We start from the raw sequence: 25,887 nt of genomic DNA on the forward strand, positions 1-25,887 counted from the left end.
TTGAATGCTGGCCCTCCTGTTGAGAAAACCACATTACGATCTAAATGGCCTCTACTGTTGCCAGAGCAGCCCAAAATATTCAATTCTGTCTCCGGATCATCTGTACACAACATAAAAGTTCAAATTTGACACAGAAAGGGTTTTTTTTAATGGTTTAGTTAATATCACAGTGATTATAAAACTGCATGTATGTGTTGTTTCACCAAGTCTGCAGAGGACAACTAGTGTCCTGCGCCGCAACATGTTGTGCTGTAGTAAAGAATAGAATCATAAATAAAGAATAGAGTCACACACGTTGAGCTTGTGTTAACTTCACAGCAAGAATGTTTATTCTTTACAACAGGGTCATCTGAAATCATCAGACCATTGCTTATTTGCATAAAAATTGTATATTTCAAATTTTGACGTTAGCTTCTTATATATAAAAAAATACAGAGAATTGACAAGTTAAAATCTGAAAAATTATAATATTTAAGGACATATTAATAATAAAAATTTAATAAAATTACAAAAACTTTACATTGTAAAAAACACTTTCTGAATGCTGAATTGCACGATACTGCAAAATGAAAAACTTGTATGAATACTTGTTATTTAAAGTTTTATTCACAAAATGAAGAAAAATACATTTTCCTTTATCTCCCATGCTTCACTGACCAATTATAACACAACTATAACTGTAACACAAAAAAATAAAATAAAAACAAAATACCAGTAGATAGTCTTGGTCTTAGTGGAGGGCATCCACTTCCCTCCACTATGCTCTGCATCATCTGAAGAGTCCTGGGACTCTCAGTAAAGACGCTCTTCATTGATTTCAGCTCTGCTTTTAATACCATTATTGCAGACATTCTTAGCTTCAACATTCAAGCTGACAAACTTGGATCAAGTTCAGATCCATCAAGTGCAAAACACACAGACTCGAGAACAGCTTCTGCCCGTGGGCTGTCAGAACTCTTAATACAAATTAAGAGTGTAAGTGTATCTCCCATACAGTCATTCTATCGCTACTATGTTGCTGCCATTCCCTGTGCAATATTTTGGCAGATGTGCAATTACCATCCCTATCCTTACTGACTATAGCCCTTCCACTCTTATTTATTTATTAAATTCTATTATGATTCCCTTGTAGGCTCAGACATTGTGTATGTCTAGTATATATATATATCTATATAGTGTTCTTATATTGTTTTTTTTTTCTTTTTTGTATATTATTTTCTTTAATTTCGCTGTGCAAGCAACTGTACAATGACAATGAAAAAGTTGTTCTGAGTTATCCGAAAGAAAAAATTATTGGAGTTTCCAGTATTTCAACACTTTTTTGACTCCAATATTTTGAAATCTGACTATGATTAGAATGATAAATGATCTAATTTTTAGAACCACCTCAGATTTGTATCTCTTGAAAACATTTAGAGATCAATACTTTCGCTTTTCACTGGCCTTTCTTAACATAAGAATAAATCACATTTAAATGAATATTTTTATGCAAATGTTTATTTTTATATTAGAACATGATTTAGTATGAAAGCTGAATAAAAATGGAATTTCATATTTTTGACTAAAGAGCTAAGATTTAAAATGCCCTGTTTTGCACAATAATGAAATTCAACTCAATTCCATTAATTGTCTTTTACAACTTTACTTTAGGATTTCTCTTTGTATGTTTAAATATGTGATTCTACAGGAGTACTTAACTATTTGTTTTATGTTCTAGGTTCAGATTTTAACTAGCCAACACTCATGGACATTTTTTAGTGACTGTCTGAAAAAAAAAAACACTTAGCGATGCTGATTTTTTTTTTGTTCTTTTTTATCTGCTGATATCTTACTTGGACAGTCTTATTAGGCTTATTTCACCTCTACATTTTTTTGCGTCCTTGCTGTGCAGTTAACATTGCTAAATGATTGTTGAAAAAGTCTGTGCTGTGTTGGAATACAGAGTAGACTGTTTGAGTATTGGATGTCATCACACAAAACCAATGTCTGTCTCTGTTCAGTGATAATATTAATAAGTGGAAAAGCAGCAGGAGACTCACAGACCAGCTGAAAAAAAGCCATTTAAGATTTCAAACAGGCTGCATTTCAACTGGAGGCTGGTATGAATTCTGACTCTGTTGTTGTTTATGTTTTCTGTAGATCAAAAAACCAACAAAAGCAGCAACAAGAAGCACAACAGGAACTACCAGACCAGCTATTAGTCCAACAGATCCATCCTCCTTCCCTCCATCCTCTGTGTGTCCTCCTGTCTGACCTGCAGGTGAGAAACAGGTGTGAGGTGTCAGCTGTCAGGTAGGTGATGAGTGAAGAACAGAACAGAATCCATTTCCTCTTCAAACTGCTGTCAGACATTATCTACTGCACTCTGATCACATCACTCAGACCAGCTGCTTTCTACAAAGTCTCATCAACAACATCTTTAGAAACAAACATCAACAACCAGGAAGCAGCTTCACCTCTGATCACACACACACTCAACTCTACTCACTCACCTGGAGGAACAACTCTCAGGGAGATATTGCAAATGTGTTCATTGTTTGGGAAGACATGACACTCGTATGTTCCAGTGTCATTAATCGTCACATCCTTCAGAATCAGAGACACGTCTCCATCCTTCATCTGTCTGTCCTGCAGATCCACCCGGTTCTTAAAAGATGGATGCTGGTTGGCTGGTTCAAAGTGTCCATCTCGGTACAAAAGGAGATGTTGTGGCTTCAGGTCAGCTCTGCTCCACTCCACTCCATCTCTGCAACCGTTACTGACCAAACTATCATGTTTGATGTTTTTGCCAAACACTCTACATGGGAAGCAGAAAGCTGCACTCTGGTTGACTGAATATTCTAACCAGTTGTGCTTTTCAAACCAGCTGTGGTTAAATGCTCGCTTCTGTGTACCAAAAGTATCATGTGGATAGCTCTTCAGCTTCACCTGTCTGGGCCCTGTGTCTTTGTCACCTAAATCAAACCCTGTAGTAGAATGAGTTGCTGCAGCTGCTTCATCATTTTCCCTCTCTTGGCCTGTTTGCTCTCCTCTCTCTGTAATAACTTGATCTTCCTCTGCCTCTCCATCCATTTGCTGCAGCTCCTCTGTCTCTCCTTGCTCTCTCTGACTTGAACTTGCCTGTTGACCTTTTTCTCCCTCAGCCACTCCTTCTGCCTCACCCTTCAAGATACATTAAAACATACTGAATTGTAGTGTAAATTGCTAATATCATGACTTCTGCTCCCGCTCCACAGTAATTTGTTGCTCCCAAATATTTTGAAGTTACAAACATTATATTTTGAGCACGCATGTGACTAAAATGGTTGCAATTTAAAGCCCTGAAAAATATTACTAAATTACTTGAATTGAAGTAATATTAAAATAGAACCCTCAAAAATATGTGAGTCAGGCTAATTTGACTTATATACATATCTCTCTCTTTGCTCTCTCCACTTTCTAACCTTGACTCTCCTAAATAAAAGCTCAAGTTAAACAGGTCTTATATGTTGTACCGTGACTGAAATGTTTCATATTTCATATCCATATTGAGTCCCATAAAATTCTAATCAGACTGTCTGCATCACAAATGACTCCATCCTTTGACTCACCTCTCCAGCAGACGTCTCTCCCCTCTGCCTCTCTGTGCTCCTCTGCCCTGACTCCTACAGGTTAATGGGGATGGAGTGATTATTATTATTTCCACTGATGATAACCATACCTGAATGAGCTCAGCTGGATTTTTCAGAGCTAAAACGAGTGACAGAAATTAACATTATGCTAACAATTTAACTTAGTGCGCTAGCCAGGTTTTTATTTACAAAATGGGGAGCACCTGGTTCCTTATTTACATGGGACTCTCTGCTGTTAGCTGGAGCTAACTAATTGTTACTACCAGCCAGTGATGAAGACTTACTTTCTTGAAAAACTTGCGTATATCCATGATTTCTTGCCGTTTGCCACATGTACGCTAGTGTTTCTGCAGGTGTATACGAGCGGAGTGTAAAGTAGCAGTGAAAACGAGGACTGGATTTTCAGTCATGTGGATGTCCCCTGTGAACAACTGGAAGGGATTGGATAACGAAGCACTGACGCTACCTTAACAATGTAAAGCGAAAGGGACCAACCGAGTTATGATCATATTTGTGTGAATAGCGACAGGTTTATATTATTATTTCTTTAAACTCATATTCCTGCATCTTTATATTGAATTTGTCTGCAAGTTCTGTAAAAAAAAAAAAAATCGAATAAGTTAAAAAAAAAAAAAAAAAAACCCACCAAATTATTTAGGGGGGCTTAAGAATATTTTAGGGAGGCTTCAGCACCCCTAAAATAGGCCTAACGACGCCACTGGGTTTGAATGTGATCTGCTGATGTGAAGCTGAAAGCAGAAGTCACCTTCGCCAGCAGATCACAAACAGGAAAAGTGACCGGGGGCGTTGCCTCTCATCTGTTCTGTCGTTCACAGAAGTCTCCTCAGTTACCGCAGCCACAAACGACGAGCTGAAAACATTTCAGCAGCCTCTGCGTGAAAACTTTCCCTGACTTCGTTGAGATTTCTCGGTTTTGTCGTTTCAGAGTGGACAGCAGCTTTTCTGCCCAAGTTTGGCTTCAGCCTCTGACGGTAAGATGGAAACTCTTTAACTGCTGAACAGCCTTTGAAATTTTCTTTCAGCGTAACCTTAAACAATTGTTGTTTTTTCACAGCGTTATTATTTTAGTTCGATGTTTTGCGCTGGTTTTCATTTTAATTTGGTTTCAAATGGATAACACACGTTAACAATTTCCATACTAGTTTTCAGTCGTGATTTAAATGTCATTTATATAATACTGGACTGTTTGGGAACACGAGAAGCGTGAAATTTACCATTGGACTTTTTTGTATAGTCCTCCCTCTTTGTAAGAGGCCACCTAAACACGTACGACATGAATGGAAAGCCCGGTATCTGCTCTATGACTTTGTGGGGTAGCTCACTTAAGTCAAATGTTACATCAAATTAAGATACAGGCTGATTTTCACTTGTATTCCGTGTTTCTCCACATCGCCCCTCGTATTGTTTTTTGTTGTTGTTTGTTGTTTGTTTTATGATTATTACCTCTTATCAGTCCACGACTACGTACATGAAATTAAATGTTCCTGGTTTAAATGATAAAAACGCCACATTTAGGGCATGAAGGGGTTGATGGAGCCGGGATGGAACAGCTGTTTTAAATGTGACAGTTTTTTTCTTTTTTTTTTCTTTCTTTAAATATAACATTTGATGATGTTTTAACATTTTTTTTTATTAAAACGGTCTGAGTACGTTTATAACCAGGGTAACCTATGAGTAACCCAGGAACAGAGAAAATAGTCAGGGAGCATGTTTACCAGTATATAGGGAATAGAGAACGTAAAGGTTCGTTGTTGGAGTCTATCCCAGGTGTCAAGTGTGTCATTGTGTGTGGGTCAAATAAGTGACAATTGTTGCTCTGGGGAATCTTGAAACGGTATGTGTCATGTCTGTGTGTATTTTGTTTCTTTAAGTGAGAGTAATGACAGAGTTCTAGTTGGCCTTTGAAACTGTCATGAGAACAGGTTCCCACAGAGACAGACACTTGGTCATCTTTGAAACATCATGGGGGAATTTTGAAACTGCAGAAAAACAGCATTTTGTACACAGAAGTAACAGGAAACAGACAGAGGTCAGAGGGTTTGCTATGATATGAGATCTGAACGATGCTGCAGTGTTTAGTACTGTCACTTCACAGCAAGAAAGTTCCTGAGTTAAATTTAGGCTGGGGCCCTTTCTGTGTGGCGTTTGAACCACTTTAGAGAATAAGAAGAGTGAGCTTCCTCCCACAGTGCAAAGACATGTTAACTGGTGATTCTAAATTGGCCAGGGATGCTAGATAGATAAAGTATTTAAGTGCAGAATAAACTGCGCTATAAATGTAAGGGTAAAGTGAAACGTGTAGCTAAAATTCTTTGAGTGTCTTGTAAGACAAGGAACAAGTTAAATATTACACGCAAGTCCATCATCAAGTTAGAATTAGAATTATGTATTCTGAAGTTATTGGCTTTAAACTGAGTCTCTCACAAGTAACGCTCCCTTTGAATGCACAGACACGACTGTTAATATTAAGTTATTATTGCTGATTATACAAGGAAGAACACCAGACACCGACCACGCCCTAGAGGAGTGACAATAAAGTGTTGCGTTGTCGTTTAGGTCCAACTTAACAATTGTCGTCATGATTAAAAGCTGTCGCAGAACCACGTAAACATTTATTCGATTCGATTTTCTTAAGAAAAGAAAAGCGTTTTTATTTTAATTTAATTTGTCATTCAGTTTCTCACGATGGTTTTCGGGATTCTTTTAAAAGTAATTAAAATGATATTAGGTGGATTTGCACCAGGACCTAAACATGAACCTTATGAGGGTTTTGTAACTTCATTTCATGCTATTATTTTCCCTTCCCTGAACAGTATTTTCCTCTCTCGTATATGCACTGCTATACTATATGCTTCATGTCCACGTACAGGAAATTAATATTTTTTTTATTTTCTAAACCGCGAAAGTTTCTTTTTTATTTATTTGTTTTCCAATTGACGATGTTTCTAAAACAAAAACGGAGAAAAATCTTCATCGAAGATAATATAAGCTGGATTCCATCATTAAAACAGGCCTTTGAAAAATTGCCAAATAATAATAATAATAAGAGCAAATCCGTTGTATCCTCAGCCTTATGTTATATTATTAAGATAAATAACAACTTTAATTGATTAAAATACATTTGTTATTATTATAAAAGTCCAGCTCACCTCCAGCAGCAAAAACCGAGACAAATACAAAGAGGACACTTTTGATCATTTTGCTGAGAAAAAACGAAGACCGTCGAGCTTGGCCTAGTTCATCTTACGAGTCTTCCAGTCGGTCTGCGTCCAAACAGGAACTAACTGGAGAGTGCTCTCATGACTGCTTGACTGATGCTGACAGTGGCCAATCAGCCTGCTGTGACTGTCACTTTTTTCTGCGTTAGCTGGAAGATTTGATTGGTCAGGAATGAAAATGAACCAAAACTTTTTAAAAGCGCAAAGTATTCTTCATCTAGACTTTATTTACAGGTTGTCTGAAATCGAAGATTTGAGGGAAAAAACAAAAAAAACCTTTTTTTTCTTTTTTTGTTTTCTTGTTTTCATCTTGTTACAGTCTCTGTTTCTTTTTTTCTTTTTTCCTGCAGAAGCAAATTAAGCTCCTAGCTGTTAGCCAAGATGCACAGAGAGAAGGATAAGGCCCAAGAAAGGGAAGGATGACCCAGGTGGAGGCCGCAAACTAAACGTGTCAATGAGGGATTTTTTTTTAAATTTCTTCTTCTTATATAATAACAATACTAATAATAATAATAATAATAATAATAATAATAATAATAATAATAATAATAATAATAATAATAATAATATTTTTAATCTATCTTCAAATAGTAAGAGGTTAGTATCGTTTCAAATGAACTCAGAGACTATGGGCTCAAAATGTGGTCATAAATATTTTGTACTTGTAAAAAAGATTTGTATGTGTAAAAAAGATTTGTATGTGTAAAAAAGATTTGTATGTGTAAAAAAGATTAAGTAATGTAATGTGATAACATAAAATAAATAAACAATAACAATAAGAATAATAATAATACATAAAATAACATCATTTCCTTTGGGGTTATTGAAGTATTCTGGTTCTGAGAACTATGCCGCAAGGTCTGTAAATGACAGCTGTTGGCTTTATGTTAAACATATAATTGTTTTATTCTGTATTTCTGCATTAAATTCTCTGTACATTCGTGGGTATGTTTGCTTTTTTTATTTGTAATGGAGGAGATCAGGATGTCTGTGTTCGACCTTTACTGTTTTATAATCACGAAGATACCGAGGGTAGCAGAGTAACAACGCAGTCTGTATTCTTATTATGATAACTGCAGCTACCTTTTGTTTACGGGATATTTGAGGAAAAAGTGAGTGCTGAATAAGTTAAAATTATTTGTGCTGGTTAAGTCCAAAAACACCCAATGAGAAGGATGTGCGACATCTGAAGATACGGGTTACGGATAATGAATGAATCTAGGCCCCAAACATTAAAAAACAAAACAAAAACACATGTGAAAGTGGTAATAGTCTAATAGTAATTTAAGGAAAATAAATGTAATATTTATATAATCATTAGCATTTAGATTAAAAATAAAACTACATTTACTTTGCATAGAAGTGTAAATTAAATCAATTGTAGTAAATGTTCTGTAGATGAACGTAATAAAACTGATGATGTACCTAAAACAAATTATAAAGGACTACATGAACAGTGTTCTCGCATCTTTATGTGACTTTTGATCGGTTTAAAATGTTTTCTGTTCCTGCAAACCTAAAAATAAATAAATAAAATCATCAATCAAAAAGTAAAATAAAACCAAACGTGAAAATCACCTAATTGTGTGTCTGTTTTATTTTCAGCAGTGTTTTGTAATGAGAAGAAGTAGTTCCTGTTATTTTATTTAAGGCCACTGTGTGATCAGAATCAGAGGTGTGGACTCGAGTCACATGACTTGGACTCGAGTCAGACTCGAGTCATTAATTTTATGACTTTAGACTTGACTTGAAAAAATGTTGTAAGACTTGTGACTTGACTTGGACTTTTACACCAATGACTTGGGACTTGAATTGGACTTGAACCGGTTTACTTGAAAAGACTTGATATTTTACCCCAAATATAAAATTTAACATGCATATTATATGGAGATTGAAAATGTGACGTCATTCACGGGTAGAACCGCAAAGGATTCTGGGAACTCGTGGCAAGCGGTACTAGCGCACGCAGGCTTTCAATTAAAATCAGTTATACAGCGATAAAAAGAAACACAAAAATGTCAAGAAGCTGTTGTATTATTAACTGCAATAGCCGGTCGCATGACAGCCACGGGAAGCCGACGGGTAAAGAAATCGGTTGTTATCGGATTACGTCGTTGAAGAGAAATTGTTCGAGCCATGTTTCCGAAGTAACAAAGAGGCGACTGGATTGCAGCCAGTCAAAGACAAAATATAACGTCCTAGAACACTCCAGCTCACAGGTTAGTCTGCTCCAAGCATTTACACGAAGGTCAGTGTTTTTTAGTAGTTAATACGTCATTTTCATAACATAATTGGTGATATAGGTTACAAGCAAGTCTGGCGCTGAACAGAAATTGTCGCGCTATGCTCCTTTGTTTATTGTGCATAAATAGTGAATTGTCCTGACACAATATTGCGTTTCGCTTCTGTTATTATGGTACATTGACAAAAACACATACTTTTATTCACAGGATAAAACAGGTTTTTTGTATCACTAATTGCCCAGTACGATTACAGCATACAGTATTATTGTCACTGCTACATTTCTGTGATGCTACCAGAAATTATTTCCACTACTAATTAATTACCGTTGAGCTCAAAGATCCTATTAATAAACGGTTAAGGAATGTGTATTTATGACGACGATTTGTGAGACTGGTAAACTTATGATACGTACGATGGTCTTTACTTTCTACACGGTGCATTTCAAGGTCCTGCACCCATCCGTCGGTAAACTGTACCTGGGCTTGTTGCAGTGACCTGAAGTTACTAAACTTCATGAGTGTGTGCACTCACTCCAAGAACCGTATGATTATAAATATGCATATAAATATGCTACGATGAGATAGTTGACTTCATCTAACTAGCAAATGTTGTCCAGGCTACGTTGGTGATACAGTTTTTTTTAATGTGTATGATATTTTTGTCATGCGATTTTAAAGCTGGTCCTACAAGCGCATCCAAGAATAACATGCAGCTTATCTCAGAACTGTCGGTGAAAATTATTCTTGGAGCTAGGTTTAATTGAGCTGCATTTTAAAGAGGTGCAATTTCACAATTTGTGTATATTTTCTAAGTTCACTATTTTGTATGTGTTGAGAAAAACACAGATTTTAAAATTACATGGTCTAATATTTACATTTAGCATAACTGCAACATTATTTTTTCGTTTGTTTTTTTTAAAGACTCGAAAGGACTTGAAATTCAAAATTTCAGACTTGTGACTTGACTCGGACTTTTACACCAGTGACTTGAGACTCGACTCTGACTTGCCTGACATTACTTGAGACTTGACTTGAGACTTGAGGATAAAGACTTGAGACTTACTTGAGACTTGCAAAACAATGACTTGGTCCCACCTCTGATCAGAATAAAGCTGTAAGTATAATGTTTTCAATAAAGCGGACTAAGAAATGTTTTACAAACCCAGAGCAGAGGTGACTCAGCAGGGTTACAGCAAGCTAAAACTCATATTTAGTTACAGAGCAGGGGTGAAAACTGGACATGCTTTTACAGAACAGAACATGTTTCACAGAGACGCTTTAATTAAGTGTCTGAATGTCAAGTATGGTAAATGGCCTGTATTTGTATAGCGCTTTACTAGTCCCTAAGGACCCCAAAGCGCTTTACACATCCAGTCATCCACCCATTCACACACTGGTGATGGCAAGCTGACACTGACAGGGCGCACAATGTAGCGCACTGGGGCGTACTAACACAGGCGAGGCTGCCGGACACTGGCGCCACCGGCCCTCTGACCACCACCAGTAGGTAACTGGTAGACAACTTGCCCAAGGACACAACGACCGAGACTGTCCAAGCCGGGGCTCGAACCGGCAACCTTCCGATTACAAGGCGAACTCCCACGCCCCGTATAGAGACAATATTATTATTTACCAGAACCATAACTGAGCCATAAGGAGCTAAATTAGGCCCAGATTAGTCAAAGATAGAAAGCTATAATAAAGACTGCCGTCTGTGGCTCAGAAGGATGAACAGAAAGTGTGAGTCATAAACAAATGAGTTTAAGCAAATGTTCTTTGTTGGCTTGTCCCACTTGAAAATGAAACTTGTTGGGTCTAAAATGGCCACTCAGATTGTGAGGAAGCAGAGAAAAACAAAATGGAGGTTTGAAGCTGTTTTGTAGTCACAGAAAAAGATGAACAGTAGTTCGTTCTCTTCTATTTCAGGGAAGGCATTGTTTATATTTGAGCAGGACAACACAAAACCACAAACTGCAGCTATTACAACACCATGACTTTCTCTGAGAAGAGTAGAACCAGCAGCTGTTTCCATTATCTACGGCTCATCGCTGTGTTTCAAAAGAAGCTTCATGAGGGGGCGGTGGGGGCAAAGTTATGCTTCACAGCATAAACCACAATATGTGACAGTTTGATCAAGTTAAACAGAAGGTCTTACAAGGTGCACATAACATGTTTAGTTATAACAGACAGCTTCCTGCACTTAGTCTCATTAGTTTTCTTCTAAGATCCAGGAGTCTGCATGATGTGCTTTGTGTTCTAAAGTTAAAGGTAAATAAATCATATGTTTATGATTTAACATATCACATAAATCATATGTTAACCTTGTTTATTTTTATTTGATTAAACCCCAAAAATTCTAACAGACAGCTGGTGCTTAGAATAAAGTTGAATAAATATTAAAAAGAGATGATGTAATCATTTATGTACAGGCTGGACACTGCTTGATCAACCACAGGTGTAGTAATCACTGCTGGCGCGTGGGCCAACCAATGGCGTAGATTTGGCATGGACGGAAGGGACATGTCCCCACCAATATCCAGCGATTATTAAATTGTCCCACCAATAATTTGATCTCTTCGAGTAAAGAAAAACAACCCGATAGAAAGAAAAAAACGATCTGTTAACGTCTCATTCACCCAGCGGTGCAGAAAGAGTTAAATTACGTTCTCTACTTGAGTCCTACCTCATGTGACAAATTATTAAATTGGAATTCAAAAATGAATTTACAAATGCACATTTTATTCTACAATTCATTATTTAAGCACAGATTTTTATTTCGATGCGCGTGGCTCTTGTGGTCCTCTGTAGCACTCGTGCAATTGTTTGTGTTATGTCAGCTGTCCAAAGCAAGCACGCATGAGTTTTCTCTTTCAATCCTGCTTTTCTTAACCCTGAGTACGGACACTGAAGGAGGAATTTCTGTTAACATAATTTGAAGTGGCAAAGCTGAATGAACTGTATAGTTTCTACAGTGGCCCCTGCACTGTGGACAGGATTTATATAAAACATTAATATATAAAACATTGTCATTAAGTCACAGAAGGAGACACAAAGAGCAGGCATATCATGCAGGGAGTAGTTAACCCTGAGAGGAGATGCTGTGAAGGTCAAAGGTCAGATGAAAACCAAGCTCCTCTGCTGCCACCTGCTGGCTCTAATCTTTCTGCGGCAGATGCTTTTATACACCCTGGTGCTACATATGACATATTTAACAGACAAACATAGGACTATGTGAAGTGCAATGTACAAAAATTGCAAAAAAACAAAAACAAAAAAAAAAACAAGACAATGTAAGACTAGACAGAACAGGACGACACAGACACAATGTCAAGACATTTCTTATACTTCACTTCTTATGGAATCAGAACGATGCCACCTTGAAACGAAACCGAAAAAAATATTGAAACCGAAAAAAAATATTGTAACTGAAATAAATGTACTGAAAAATCTTGTATTGAAACCGAAAAAAAAATTGATAGTGAAAAACAATTAATTGAAACTGTAATTTTTTTGTTTTCGCTTACAATTTTTTTTTTTCGGTTTCAATCCATTTTTCGGTTTCAACCTATGTTTTTTCGGTTTCAAACCAATTTTCAGTTTCACTCTGCTGGCACTGTTTTGGCGTCCGGGGGCGCGCTGGGGGGCGGGGATTCCGACCCGCATGTATTTGCATATATTATAATGCTGACCAATGACTGGGGAAAACACTGACGACGCGGCTGCGGTCACGGACAAACTCGCACGTGTCTGTTCGGGAATGGCAGATGCCGAGAGGTCCAGCGTTTACATTACCGACTATTTCAAAGTGTTCTTCAGTAAATTGGACTACCGGACAGGAGGACCTGAGGCCCCACCGCATTATTTTTGGTAAGTTAAATGTGTTTGTAAACTAATCCGTAATTTAGGTCCTTAGCTAGCTACCTAAGGACCTAGCTAGCTAAAATGAGCACTCGGCTGTCGGGGAAACTTGTTTTGTAAAGTTCGTTTAGCTAACCCGTGCAGGTGAAGGAATTTACCCTGACTAAAGAAATCAAGAGAAACGCACCGGGCTGCTCAGTGACTAACCACGGTTACTGTACTTTTATTATAGTAGTATTATACTGTAAGAGCAACAGGCTGGACTCTGCTTCTGCTCCTGTGCAGAGCTGATTATTAAATATGTGCAAACAGCAGTCTGAACCTCGACTGAAACCTGCTCCATCATCTCATCTTTGCAGATGTCCATTTATAAAGCATCAACAACTCAAAGGTAAACATGATATTAGAAAATGTGTTAGTAAGGCCTTTAAAACAAATAAAAAAAATAAAAAGCTGTCGGCAGAACTGTAGGACTGAACAACTTCAGATCCCGAGTGTGTGAGGCCGGAGAAGGATCAGCTCTATTTCAGATTTGAGAGATAAACTTTATATTTCAGTTTGTGATGATTCTGTTCTGTTTGTGATTACAGGAGCTGTCCTCAGATTCAGACCTCAGCACCACCCAGTGACAGCAGACAGATCATCCTATATCTTCAATCTTTGTAGTAACTCCAAAATTAACTGAAGAAAACAGTACAAAGGTTAAAGTACCACATGTGCTGTCTGTGAAAGCTGCAGCTGTTTTATTGATAAATTTAAAGACAAAAAGTCAAAAGGATTAATCACCCCTGTAACTGTGTCACTATACATCAGCATTAACAGTACCTCAGTTTGGTGTTTCAGAAAACTGCTGATCTCAGACCTGCACAACTTCTGTTTTAAACACTGAATGTACTCAGCTACATGAAAAGCACGTGATGTTTTCTCTGACACAATTAAATAAAACCTGATTAAAGTCAAAGGTTGTTACTTGTATTTGAACTAAAAACTTGTGATCTGGGATTCTTTCACTGTTTTTTGACAATAGTGTGTTATTTATCATAAAGTAATTCAGAGTCATTCATACCAGAGTAACCAGTGAGCACAACATATATTTAACTTTCTACAGGACTTAAAGGTATTACTATAGCTTATAGCTATTACTTACCTGCACTACTGTATAGTTCTGTGTAAATAATCATTCTGTACATATAATTTTTAATCCTACAACTGTTTATAACTTGCATAGTTCACATTTCTGTATAACGTTATATCTCAGATTTCTGTATAGTTTTTCATATTTATATCCTGTTCATAGCCTGTACATAGTTTGTACTCACTACAGCCTGTACATACTTATAGTTATAGAATATTCTTAACATACTTCATACCATGTACATTGTAACATACCATAATAGACCCATTTCTGTAATATACTTACATATCTATATTATTGCTAATATATATTGTAATATATCTATATCATGGCTAAAGCACTTCTGGATGGATGCAAACTGCATTTCGTTGCCCTGTACCTGTGCATGTGCAATGACAACAAAGTTGAATTCTATTCTATTCTATTATGTAAAAGTCCAGACCCTCTGAGGATTATCTGAGTACTTCTAACATTACACAAAGCAAAGGTCTCCATCAGTGTTCATGAAATGCTGGGTTTATCCTTCTTGTGAGGGAGCTGCTGGTGAAGATCACGAGCCCTGCTTGATCCTGGCGACGAGTCTTCCTGGTGTTTCTGAAATGATGCCTCTCACTGTGGGTCAACAGAACTTCTGGCACAGGACAGCTGTAATGAAAGAAATTGAAGAAGTTTTGAAAAAAAAAATCTTGGAAATGCCCTAAATGTGAGAAGCAGATTTTGTATTTACTTTTCTTTTGCCAATCAAGATAAAGTATAATTTTCACCATACAATTACTAACCTTGTCATCTCCTGCACTGTCTGTTTTGGGCTCTGGGCTCGTCCTTCCCAGCGCTCATGAGACTGTTTTGATGCACTGTGGTATGAGGTGCTAACCTGTTGACAGTGTTGGGAAGGTTAATTTTAAAATGTATTCCACCAAAGATTATAGAAGTAATGTATTCTGAATACTTTACAACTACATGAATGTACTATTGCTGTTAGGGGTGGGGGAAAAAATCGATACTGTGTAGTATCGTGATATTTTGTTTGCTAATAATGTATCGATACAGGGACAGCAGAAATCGATATTTTGTTACAAAAAAGGTTTTTGTGCTCTGACTTCAGAGCATGTTGATCCTTTTTCTGAGCAAGAACCCTGACATTCCTTCACTGTCCAAATGTGTTTAACTTTTTTTTGGCAGCAATAAACATGACAGTTTACTTATTTTAATTTAAGACATGTTTCATTTTAATTAAGTTTAAAACTTTTTTATTTAATGTAAAATTATATTTTGTTTTAATTTACTTTCAAATTCTTCAGTTGCTGAAGGGCCTGCATAGTTTTCATAAATTCCATAGTTCAGAATAGCTATAATTGTACCAGATGGTTGCATTCAGTTAAGTTGGACTAGACTGTAATACAAACTGTTCAGTTTGTCAACAATAAAACTGACTGAAATGAGAGAAAGACTGAGTGTGAGACTTTGATATTAGATAAAATGAATATTGATAAAGTTTACCTTTATGTACAGAATTTGAATATCGCAAAATATTTTTAAAAAATTGCAATAATATCGTATCGTGCGTTGAGTATTGTGATAATATCGTATCGTGAGTTGTATGGTGATTCCCACCTCTAATTGCTGTGTGATTTATTACTATTACTGAAGGCTACTCGCCATACCAATACCAACTAGATGTTAAAATCTTAATATAAATGAGTAACAGTAGGTGGACATTAGGTAAGGCTGCACTTTTTGCAGCGATCTCGTGTAGAAAACTATTCAGCGCGTATATAAAACAGGTCAGCGGCTCCGAACCGTAGTAAAGGGACCTCTGGCTGATACGTCGGGTTCGTGTCGGGCTCGTAGCTGAAAACTAGCTTTACTTTGTTGTCTGGGTCAAGTTTGCTAGGAGAGACAGAGAGAGGCGTTGAAAGGCTGCTTATTGTTTTGGAGGAAAACACGAACACGGTGTACAGTCGAGTCTTAACAGCTTACTTACAGCTGTGCTCGTCAGGCACTCTTCTTGGCTTTAGTGGTTATTATTATATTTACATGCTTCCAGCTCCCGTTTCTGCTCCGTGACAGCTCGTACTTTTCCTTTTTCTCCCTCGCTCGCTCACAGACACATAACGTGTATGGCAGTCCATTCTCCCTGCAGCACGGACTACGCTGCCCATAAGGCTACATTGTTTAGGGCGATGCCTGTAACACTCTGCTATTGCCTTCATATTAAATAATTTTTGTATAATAATTTTTAGAGGCTCTTATTGCGTGTTTTGTTTGGGTTTCCACCGGCGTGGAATTACCAAAAATAGAGAGACCATAGCCTAACATATGAAACAGGAAAATATCGCCATGTAATCCATTTATTTCAACAAACTAACTGTATTCTCAATATCACCTATTAAACAGTAACTGTAACGGATACATTTACTCATATTTTGTATTTTAAATACGTAACGCCGGTGCATGTATTATGTTACTGCCCAACACTGCCTGTTGAGATCCTGAGATCCGCTCCTAGAACACCGGCCTCCAACTCCTGAAGAGACACGGGTGTCCCTAAATTTAGCAAATATTAGCTTCAGGCTAGCTTGCTACGACGAATAGGCTAATACCAGCATTTTACCACAACTTCACCAGATGTAGCTAAAAAAACTAAACTAATGTCCAGCCCAGTGGGACAGCAAGAAAAGATGACAAAAAATGATTACTTACTTGCGGTTTGGAGGTTCAAGCTGAAATTGAAGCAGCCATTGAAAGACGGGAAGAGAGAAAGATGGCAGCTTGGTCAGCACTAGTGGCCTCTATAATGTATGCAAATACATGCGGGCCGGAAACCCCGCCCCCGGACGCCAAAACAGTGCCAGCAGATTGAAACTGAAAAATGGTTTGAAACCGAAAAATGGATTGAAACCGAAAAAAAATGGATTGAAACCGAAAAATGGATTGAAACCGAAAAAAAAAAAATTGTAAGCGAAAACAAAAAAATTACAGTTTCAATTAATTGTTTTTCACTATAAATTTTTTTTTCGGTTTCAATACAAGATTTTTCAGTACATTTATTTCAGTTACAATATTTTTTTTCGGTTTCAATATTTTTTTCGGTTTCGTTTCAAGGTGGCATCGTTCTGATTCCATAACTTCTCTGGTTACAGGTGTGGGGACCTATCTCTCCCCACCACACTACCTGCTGGTGGCTGATGCTCGCAGCCATCGGTGCATTGGTGGTTCCTGTTGGGTCTGTGTTTCCACAAGCCCCGCTGGTTTTAGAGACTTATTCATCATGAAGAAAACAAGACAGTCGATCGATCGATTACTTGCAAGGGAGACCTCGTCTGTGTCCACCACGAAAAGGACCCCAAATCCGGCCTCCTCTCGCTGCCTTTTATTGAGAAACAGTTCACACAAAACACATCACAGCAAAGCAACGCCCACATGGTTCTAAGACAAGGCATTGTATGTATATGTGTGAACTTCTGTATGTAAGTAAGAATGTGTGTGTGTTTGTGTGTGTGTGCGTGTGTGTGTGTGTGTGTGTGTGTGTGTGTGTGTATGACCTAGTGCTGGGCAGGAAGCTTACATCAAAATACCCTCACAAGGATGTGTCTGTAATAAAAGCCCCCCTTCCCATAACCTTGAGAATCTGGGGAGGAGGACAGTGGAATTTCTTTCATCCCACAGTTAAACAATGTAGAGATGGATGGTAAGCATAAAAATGACAACATTTAACAATCCACTCTACCAGTTCCCGATGTCCCTGGATGGGCACTTAGGTATGTACTTGCTCAATCTGGGTGATTGCTTGGTGGGTCCTGACCCTGTGGCTCAGTCAAGCCCCTTCCAGTGGATGTGGGACCCTCAGGCCTCGAGCCCCGGGGCTCGGTCCGCTCCGGCACAACCGGCTGCCAGCAGACCCTGTGGTCAAGTCGTCGCATCCTCCCTGTAGCTTCTGCATCGTAGCTGCTGGCTGACCCCACGTCTGGGGCTCTCCTCAGCTCTTTCCAGGAGGGTGGCACAGCTGCCCCTCCGGTCATCCTCCCTGGGCTCTCATGCTTTGGCGGGCCTCTGGATGTCTGGAGCCTGGATCTCCTTCATGCTTCATGCTTACTTCATGTGATTCAGTATTTATTATCTACTGTTACCTGTTACCTTCTCAACTACTCTTTTCTTATTATTATTCTTCCCCGTCCCTGAATCCTGTCGGTTCTGATTGTAATAACTTAAAATAAAAACAAATAATAAAGATCAAATAAACTATGACAATCATGTGGACCAGTATAGCAAAAGGTCCACTTGGAAAATAGATCTGTCTGGCATTTTTCTTGACCTTAGGGCCTAACAGCAATATTCTGATTGCTACAGGACAGGACGGGCAAAGAAAGAAAGAAATAAAAAAGTACAAATAAATAGAGATGGAAAATGAGTAAGACCAGAAAAAAATAATAAAATAGGATTTGAATAAAATATTTAATTTATGGCAGGAAACATTTCCATCAGCACCATCCACTGCAGCTGGCACAGTACTGCACACCTACCAATGAGAGAGACTTGGCATGTCTGCTTCCAGTTTGAATGACTGCAGTTCATGGACCTGGTTTTCCTGAGACAGGAGGATCTGTTGATGGCCTCCATGATCAGCAGAAGGCAGTCAGTGATCTTTGGGCAGTATTAATTACCCTACGTGCAGCCTTCCTGTATTCAGCTGTGGTCGCTGCTCACCAAACCCAGGCAGTAAGAGAACACACTCTCCACATGGACCAGCTGCAGCTTCTGGTCCATGTTACTCTTCCTCATGTTACTCTTCCTCAGGATATGGGGGAGTGCACTCGCTGCTGGGCTTTTTTTTTATCAGGGTGATTGTGTTGCGGGTCCACATGAGATAAGTGGTGCTGTGGTTGCCCAAAAACCCAAAGGAGGAGACACATTTAACCTGTTCACCATTTATAATGAGGGGAGTGGACCCATCTGTGTCTCCTGGAGAACATTATGAGCTGTTTTGTTTTAACATTGTTTAGCGTCACATTTTTTGAGCACCAGCTGTTTCACTTTCACAGGGTTTGTTGGAGCACTTCAGTGTCAGAAGGTGGCAGCACAAGATCATAGTTTCATCTTGGGTAGTTACAAGAGCATTTCTAGAGACAAAGCTTGCAAATACACACACACACACACACACACACACCAGATGTATGGTTCCAAATGTATAATAAATATTCCCAAATTAACACCTAAAATATCACCTGAGCTTAGGTAACCTCTGTAACTAGATGCCAAACTGTGTTGTTTTACAGTTTTTTTACAGCCGCTAGGACACATTTCTCAATACTTAGGTCACTTTTGCAAAACTCTTCACACAATTCTCCTAACTGACCTTCAGCTTGGCAAAGCAGTTCATTTCACATTCAAAATGCACTACAACTACCAAAACACTTTATTCAGGTCTCAAATAAACTCATTCTTCCAGAACACTAGCAAAGGTTGACAGCCGACAAACACACTTTGTCACCCACAAAACAATGACCTAAAAAACACTAACATGTAGCATTACACAGTGTTTTCTTGTGTAAAACAAGGACACATCTCTGTTTATAATTTCAACATATGTTACTGGGATGAATCAGACATCATGCAGAATTCGTTAATATTTGTTTATGTATTTTTTATTTTTTTGCACTAAGTAATCCCAAAATACAAGAATTTGTATACACACCATCCACTGATATACATACAATAGTAATGCTAATCTACTCGGTCTCCTCCATTTGGCCACAGGTTCTCATCCACATCACATCTTATGTCATCTAGGGCAATACACCTAGGAAATAATCTTCTGGCATGCCAGAATTGAAGGAGTTGAAAAATTGAAGGAGTAACACCTGTGTAGATGTTCATCTACAATGAGAATAAGCTGTGGCTGGTTACAGTTTTTTCTGAATGCTTAAACCCTAACTGTGATTCCTGTAGCACAATTGCTAAAATTATTCAGACTTATAGCAAAACCACTCACTGAGTTTGCAAAACTAAAAGCACAAAAACTGCTTTGCACTCAGTTTGCAATTTTGTAACACACACTTTGCAAAACTGTAGGCACAATTCACTGCACAACACTCAATTACCAAATTTCCAACACACTCCTAGCAAAAGTATACACATGTATGGCTATCATTAACACTAATTTGCCAACTGTCTGGCACACTTCCACATGTGAAAACTGTTTTAGATAAGTAGTCCACTTTGCAATCAGCCTAAGCACTATAAACAGGCCACAGGTAAGCTGTCTATGTGGAGTACAATGGAAGGAGCAGTAAGAGTGAGAAGAGTGAGAATCAGAGGAGGCCGAGGGAGAGGATGTGGAGGTGAAGAAGTTGGAAGTGCATACTGTAGTGCTGTGCATGGGCCTGATGTGTTGCATTTGATTTGTCTTGTCCAGAGAGTGATGGAACTAGAAGCAGATGCAATGGGACATGAGCTACTTTTTGTAGATGAGGCCGGTTTTAACCTCAGTAAAACCAGGAGACGTGGCAGGAACATTATTGGACACCGTGCCATCATCAATGTCCCAGGACAACGTGGTGGTAACATAACCATGTGTGCAGCTATAAGCCAAAATGGTGTTGTTCACCATCATGCAACCGTAGGCCCATACAACACTGCACACATTATTGCATTCCTGGACACCTTGCATGACATGCTCACTGTTCAGAGACCAGAGCAGACCCGATATGTCATCATATGGGACAATGTTAGTTTCCATAGGGCTGCTTTGGTCCGCAACTGGTTTACAGACCATCCATCCTTCATGGCACTCAACCTCCCTCCATACTCTCCATTCTTTTCTTTTTTTTTAATACTTTCTCTTTATTGATTTTCATCTTATTTTACATACAGAACTAAAGAGGGCAAGGGAAACCAACACAGTCACATATGTTCGCATATTCCAAAATACACAACGCCTTGTTTTACTTACACATACTACATATTACACAGGTGCATGTTCCATTCAAACAAATTCGCAGTTGTCCCTCTGCATCACAGAGGTATCAGTTTCTAGTCTTTTGACGTATAACGATCCCATCGTTCCCAAAGTCTCTCTCCTTTCTCCTTCTGTAGCTGCAGTGAGAGGGTAATCAGTTCCATATGATGAATTGTGTTAATAATGTCTATGACCAGCTTCCGTGTGGGGGGGCTTGTCTGTAACCAACACTTAGTAATTGCCTTTTTGCATGCAACCATAATTATTTTCAGTAAGTATGAATCTCTGTTATTTATATCCTCAGGTATATTCCCAAGGTACATGGTACTAAAGGAGAAGTCCAGTGTTACTTCCAGCACATCCATCACCATTTGTTTAATCTCTTCCCAAAAGGTCTTCAGTTTAGGGCATGACCAGAAGACATGGAAGCAACCTGCAGCGACCTCCCCGCACTCCCTCCAGCATGAAGCGCCTGAACCACTTATTTTGGATTTCTGCTTTGGTGTGATGAAGAATCTAATTAAATTCTTCCATCCAAAATCTCGCCATGTTAAAGAATTGGTGGTAGATAACACATTCTTCCACATCCGCAACCAATCTTCCTCTGAGATAGTTATACCTGCTTCTTTTTCCCAGCGATGACTGACATATCTTGTTGAGGTCTTTTTCATGGCTGTAAAACTTCTGTATATTTTGCCTATAGTACCTCTTATAATGTTCTCACCATAAGCATCCATAAATATTCGGATCACCCCACTAGCATCTGCGTCAAGCATTCTAATTTCGTTCCGGAAGAAGCTCTGAACCTGTAGGTAACGATAAAAATCTTCCCTGCCGATCTCGTAAATCTGACACATGTCCTCAAAATTTATCAGCTCCCCATGCTTAACTATCTTACAGATTGCAGTGATTCCATGCCTGGACCACTCCCTGAATTTATGGTCTAACAATGCTGGAAGGAAGCGTGGGAGATACGCTGGCCATCCCAGCAACCCTATTTCCCTATTAAGACCAAAAATTTTAATCACATCCGCCCATTTTTTCAGGGAAAAACTTACACATAAATTTTGCATCTGATATGCCTGTGGTAAACTCTCAAGGGACCCCAGAACAGACTGTATTGGGAAATCCATCAAGGAAAGCTCAATGTCCTTCCATTTTGCCTCAAACTTAGAGTTACACCAGCACACTAGAGGTCTGATCTGGGCTGCCAGATAGTAATCCTCAAAGCACGGTAGAGCCATGCCCCCCCGCTCACCAGGCAGCTGCATTGTTGCATATTTCACTCTCGGCCTTTTGTTTCCCCATATGAATCTTGAGCAATGCATATCCCACTCCCTAAATTGTTTTGCTGGAACCTCAACTGGAAGTGCTGCAAACAAATATAGCAGCTCATACTCTCCATTCTTGAATCCCATCGAGGAGTTCTTCTCTGCCTGGCGCTGGGAAGTGTATGACCGTCATCCTCATCAACAGGTGGCCCTTTTACAGGCAATGGAGGAGGCATGTGGAGATATTGACCAGGCATCATGTCAGGCCTGGATATGGCATTCAAGGAGATATTTTCCCCGGTGCCTTGGACTGGAGGATATCGCATGCGATGTGGACGAAATTTTGTGGCCGGACCCAGAAAGACGACATGATGTAGGCTGATTGTCTTTTTTTTTCCTTTTATTTGTGGAATTCCTATTTTGTGTTCTGACTTTGTCTTGGTTTTGATGAGTGTGAATAAACACCAATACTTGACGTTTGGATCCTTGTATGTTTACATGACACTATGACAAAGGTGTGACCTCAAATTGACATCTGTACACAGAGAAAGCAAAAGCCAGATGTGTTTTGTATTCATACCATCAGTGTGCAGTTGGCGCATTGTGTGCTTAGTAGATGATGGCTTGTGTGTACTGTTTGATACGAAAACACCATTTTTACAAAGGTGTGAAGAGTTAATCTAGCTGTGTTCGCTTTTGCAAGAGAACTAAAATGTTTTGATAATTGGGTGACAGGTTTTTTTATTTGTGTGTAGAGTTTTGCAAAATTAGCCAATAGTTACAAAAAATGTGCTTACAGTTTTTCTCAAATGTTAAAACACAAAAGCCAATCCTGTAACCCAAATGACCAGTAGTCTAAACACATTTACTAAATGTAGCCACCATATTCCAGTACCATAAACACATGTCACATGAAGACACAATTCACAAAACACAACCCTCTGTACTCACAAATCTAAACACATTTTTCCTTGCTAAAACACATGTTGCAAAACAACTCTGCTCATATTCTCAAATGAAAGCCCATGTGATGCAAAATGCTTGCCACAGTCACCAATCTGTGAACACAGGGAACACACCTGGCGTCAGTCACTACACACAACGACTCAAAATTGAAGACACCTGCTGCTAATGATGTGACCCCACCTATGAAAGCATAGTTTGGTGAAGATGCCAAACAATCACAATGGATGAAGGCATTCGAGCGTGCGGAAGGAGAAGAGCTGCAGGCCAAAGAGGAAGAGGGGTTGAGATCAGAGGAGGAAGAGGTGAAGGCCTAAGAAGAAGAGGAGTTCGGAGTAGAGGAGGAAGAGAAGGAGGCCAACAAGAGAGAGGAGAAGGTCCAGGTGGGAGAAGAAGACAACCTCGCACCATCATAACAGATGATATGCGAGCAACAGTAATTGATCATGTCATTGTCCATGGCATGACAATGGCTGAAGCGGGACGAAGAGTACATCCAAACCTGAGTAGGTCCACCGTGGCCACCATTATCAAGGCATTTAGACAACACAACAGGTATAGTACGCTATTGCTTTCTTTGTCACACTACAGTTTTACAGGCCTGTGAAAGTGGTCTGTTACTTTACATGTAGTTTTACATATAAATCAGTCAATTGACAACACATGTTTCTTTCTTTAGAGCTGAAAGAATGCCACATAGAGGTGGGAGGGTTGCCATATTCACAGCGGCACAAGAAACCCTCATTGCAGATATGGTCCGTGAGAACAACTGCATTAGACTCCGAGAGATCAGAGACAAAGTCATTGCAGATAATGTAAACTTTGAGAACATTGATGCTGTCAGCGTGTCCACAATAGACCGAGTTCTCCGGCGCCAACAGATGAGGATGAAACAGGTCTACAGGGTTCCCTTTGAGCGCAACTCTGCGCGACACATAGCACAACGTTACGAGTATGTGCAAATACGTATACATCCATGTCCACAGTACAGTTAGTGGACATACTGTGTTGCTTAGTGGCCTACATTACTTCTGGACAATACTGTGCTACCTGATTGACCGTTCTGAACACCTGTACGCTTTTCCATGTTCACAGAGGATAATGCAGTTGGACGCGATGGCCAGACTCCATGAGTACCTCTTCCTGGATGAGGCTGGCTTCAACCTCCAGAAACGAAGGCGAAGAGGCCGTAACATCATTGGCCAAAGAGCCATCACTGAGGTTCCTGGCCAACGGGGGGGTAATATTACTCTTTGTGCAGCTATGGGTACGGAGGGGCTTCCACCGGCATGCTGTCCTTGGGTCTTACAACACCCAACGTCTCCTCACCTTCCTAGAGGAGCTAAAAGACATCCTCCTGGACCGTCAACAACACCATCCTAGGCTAGCACATCACATGTATGTGATCATTTGGGACAACGTCCGCTTCCGCAAGACACACCAAATCAGAGAGTGGTTCACCACCAACAGTGACCACTTTTTAAACGTCTGTCTGCCACCCTACTCCCCTTTCCTGAACCCTATAGAGGAGTTCTTCTCATCATGGAGATGGAAGGTGTATGACAGACAGCCATACACAAGAGAGAACCTCGTACGGGCAATGGAGCTGGCCTGTGCTGACATCCCAGTGGAGGCCTTCCAGGGATTGATTCGCCATTCCAGGGCGTTTTTCCCGCGGTGCCTAGCAAGGGACAATATAGCCTGTGATGTGGATGAGGTGATGTGGCCCAATGCAGCTCGGCGACATGATGCCGCACAGTGACTGTGTGTAATACTGTAAAATGACCGTGTAGACAATAAAAAAAGACTTCACACCCTGATCATGTTTCCGAGAGTACTGTTGTGTGTGTGATAGATTCTGTTTTTGCATTGAGTTGTGTTACAGTAGTGTACGTACATGCAGGATGTTTTTATAGATTTATAGTCTTCATGTGAAACTCACAAATCTAAATGCCTAATCCTCTGCAGGGTTCTATGACGATCCGTTACTGTACAGTTTATAAAAATATGCATTGGCAGTTATGAACCAAAGAACCTTCTCACAAATTGAGCATTGTGTTTTCAATTGTTTTGCTGTAGTGTGTAATGCTGTGTATAGTGTTTACAGTTTTGACAGCTTCGAGCTGCTCTCTTGGTGTGGGAGTTTGAGTTTTGCAGTGGGAAGGTGTGGTTGTGTTTATGTAGCTTTAGAGAAGGGTGTTGTGTTTGGACATTGGGGGACCTGGTGGTAACGTTTGTGACATGTGTTTTAGCATTTGAGAAAAACTGTAAGAAAGCAGCTTTTTTTTCATTTTATGGTGAACATGTTGGACAGCTATCATATACACAATGTTTCAATGGTACCTTTGATCCAAGTAAATAAATTATCATTAAAAATCACCCAGATTCCTTTAGTGTAAAAGAAAGAACACAAACTCTCATTTTTGCACATTTGCAAAACTTTTACATGTTTAATCATTCGGACAGTTCCTGTTGGTGCAGAAATGCTTTGAACTTCCTGATTTAAACTTCTGTGTAGTAACGCTGCCATCAGCACATCAGGAACAGCTGTGCAATATAACATAACCTGGACATACACTTTCCTTCAACCTTTCAATAGACTGCCTTTA

At 39.2% G+C, this 25,887-nt stretch overlaps 2 protein-coding genes, 1 long non-coding RNA gene and 1 pseudogene across 3 annotated transcripts in view; 2 read left to right on the forward strand and 2 right to left on the reverse strand.

Annotated features, from left to right (window-relative positions):
• Nucleotides 1-1,567: 1,567 nt before the first annotated feature.
• LOC146578765 (selection and upkeep of intraepithelial T-cells protein 7-like) overlaps nt 1,568-25,887 on the reverse strand; it is a 42,088-nt gene continuing 17,768 nt past the window's right edge. Inside the window, exon 3 of the mRNA XM_085269097.1 lies at nt 1,568-2,254. Coding sequence (XP_085125223.1) covers nt 2,070-2,254 — 185 coding nt within the window. The 3' untranslated portion in view covers nt 1,568-2,069. The remainder of the gene's footprint in view (nt 2,255-25,887) is intronic.
• On the reverse strand, nt 2,485-3,924 carry LOC146578766 (uncharacterized). The gene is made up of 3 exons (XM_085250252.1): nt 3,896-3,924; nt 3,591-3,644; nt 2,485-3,162 (listed from the first exon to the last, which is right to left on the reverse strand). Exons 1-3 carry the CDS (start codon nt 3,920-3,922, stop codon nt 2,485-2,487), a joined length of 759 nt encoding a protein of 252 aa, XP_085106378.1. The 5' UTR covers nt 3,923-3,924.
• LOC146578767 (uncharacterized) lies at nt 4,487-7,312 on the forward strand. Its single transcript, XR_014891582.1, has 2 exons — nt 4,487-4,603; nt 7,201-7,312. It is a non-coding gene; the product is annotated as an uncharacterized LOC146578767 (long non-coding RNA).
• Nucleotides 23,418-24,927, forward strand: LOC146578768 (uncharacterized; annotated as a pseudogene).

The sequence above is a fragment of the Mchenga conophoros genome, linkage group LG3, assembly GCF_057382185.1.
Source record: "Mchenga conophoros isolate Kocher_MC1m ecotype Shallow Benthic linkage group LG3, M_conophoros_male_GT1.1, whole genome shotgun sequence".
Taxonomy (NCBI): Eukaryota; Metazoa; Chordata; class Actinopteri; order Cichliformes; family Cichlidae; genus Mchenga; species Mchenga conophoros.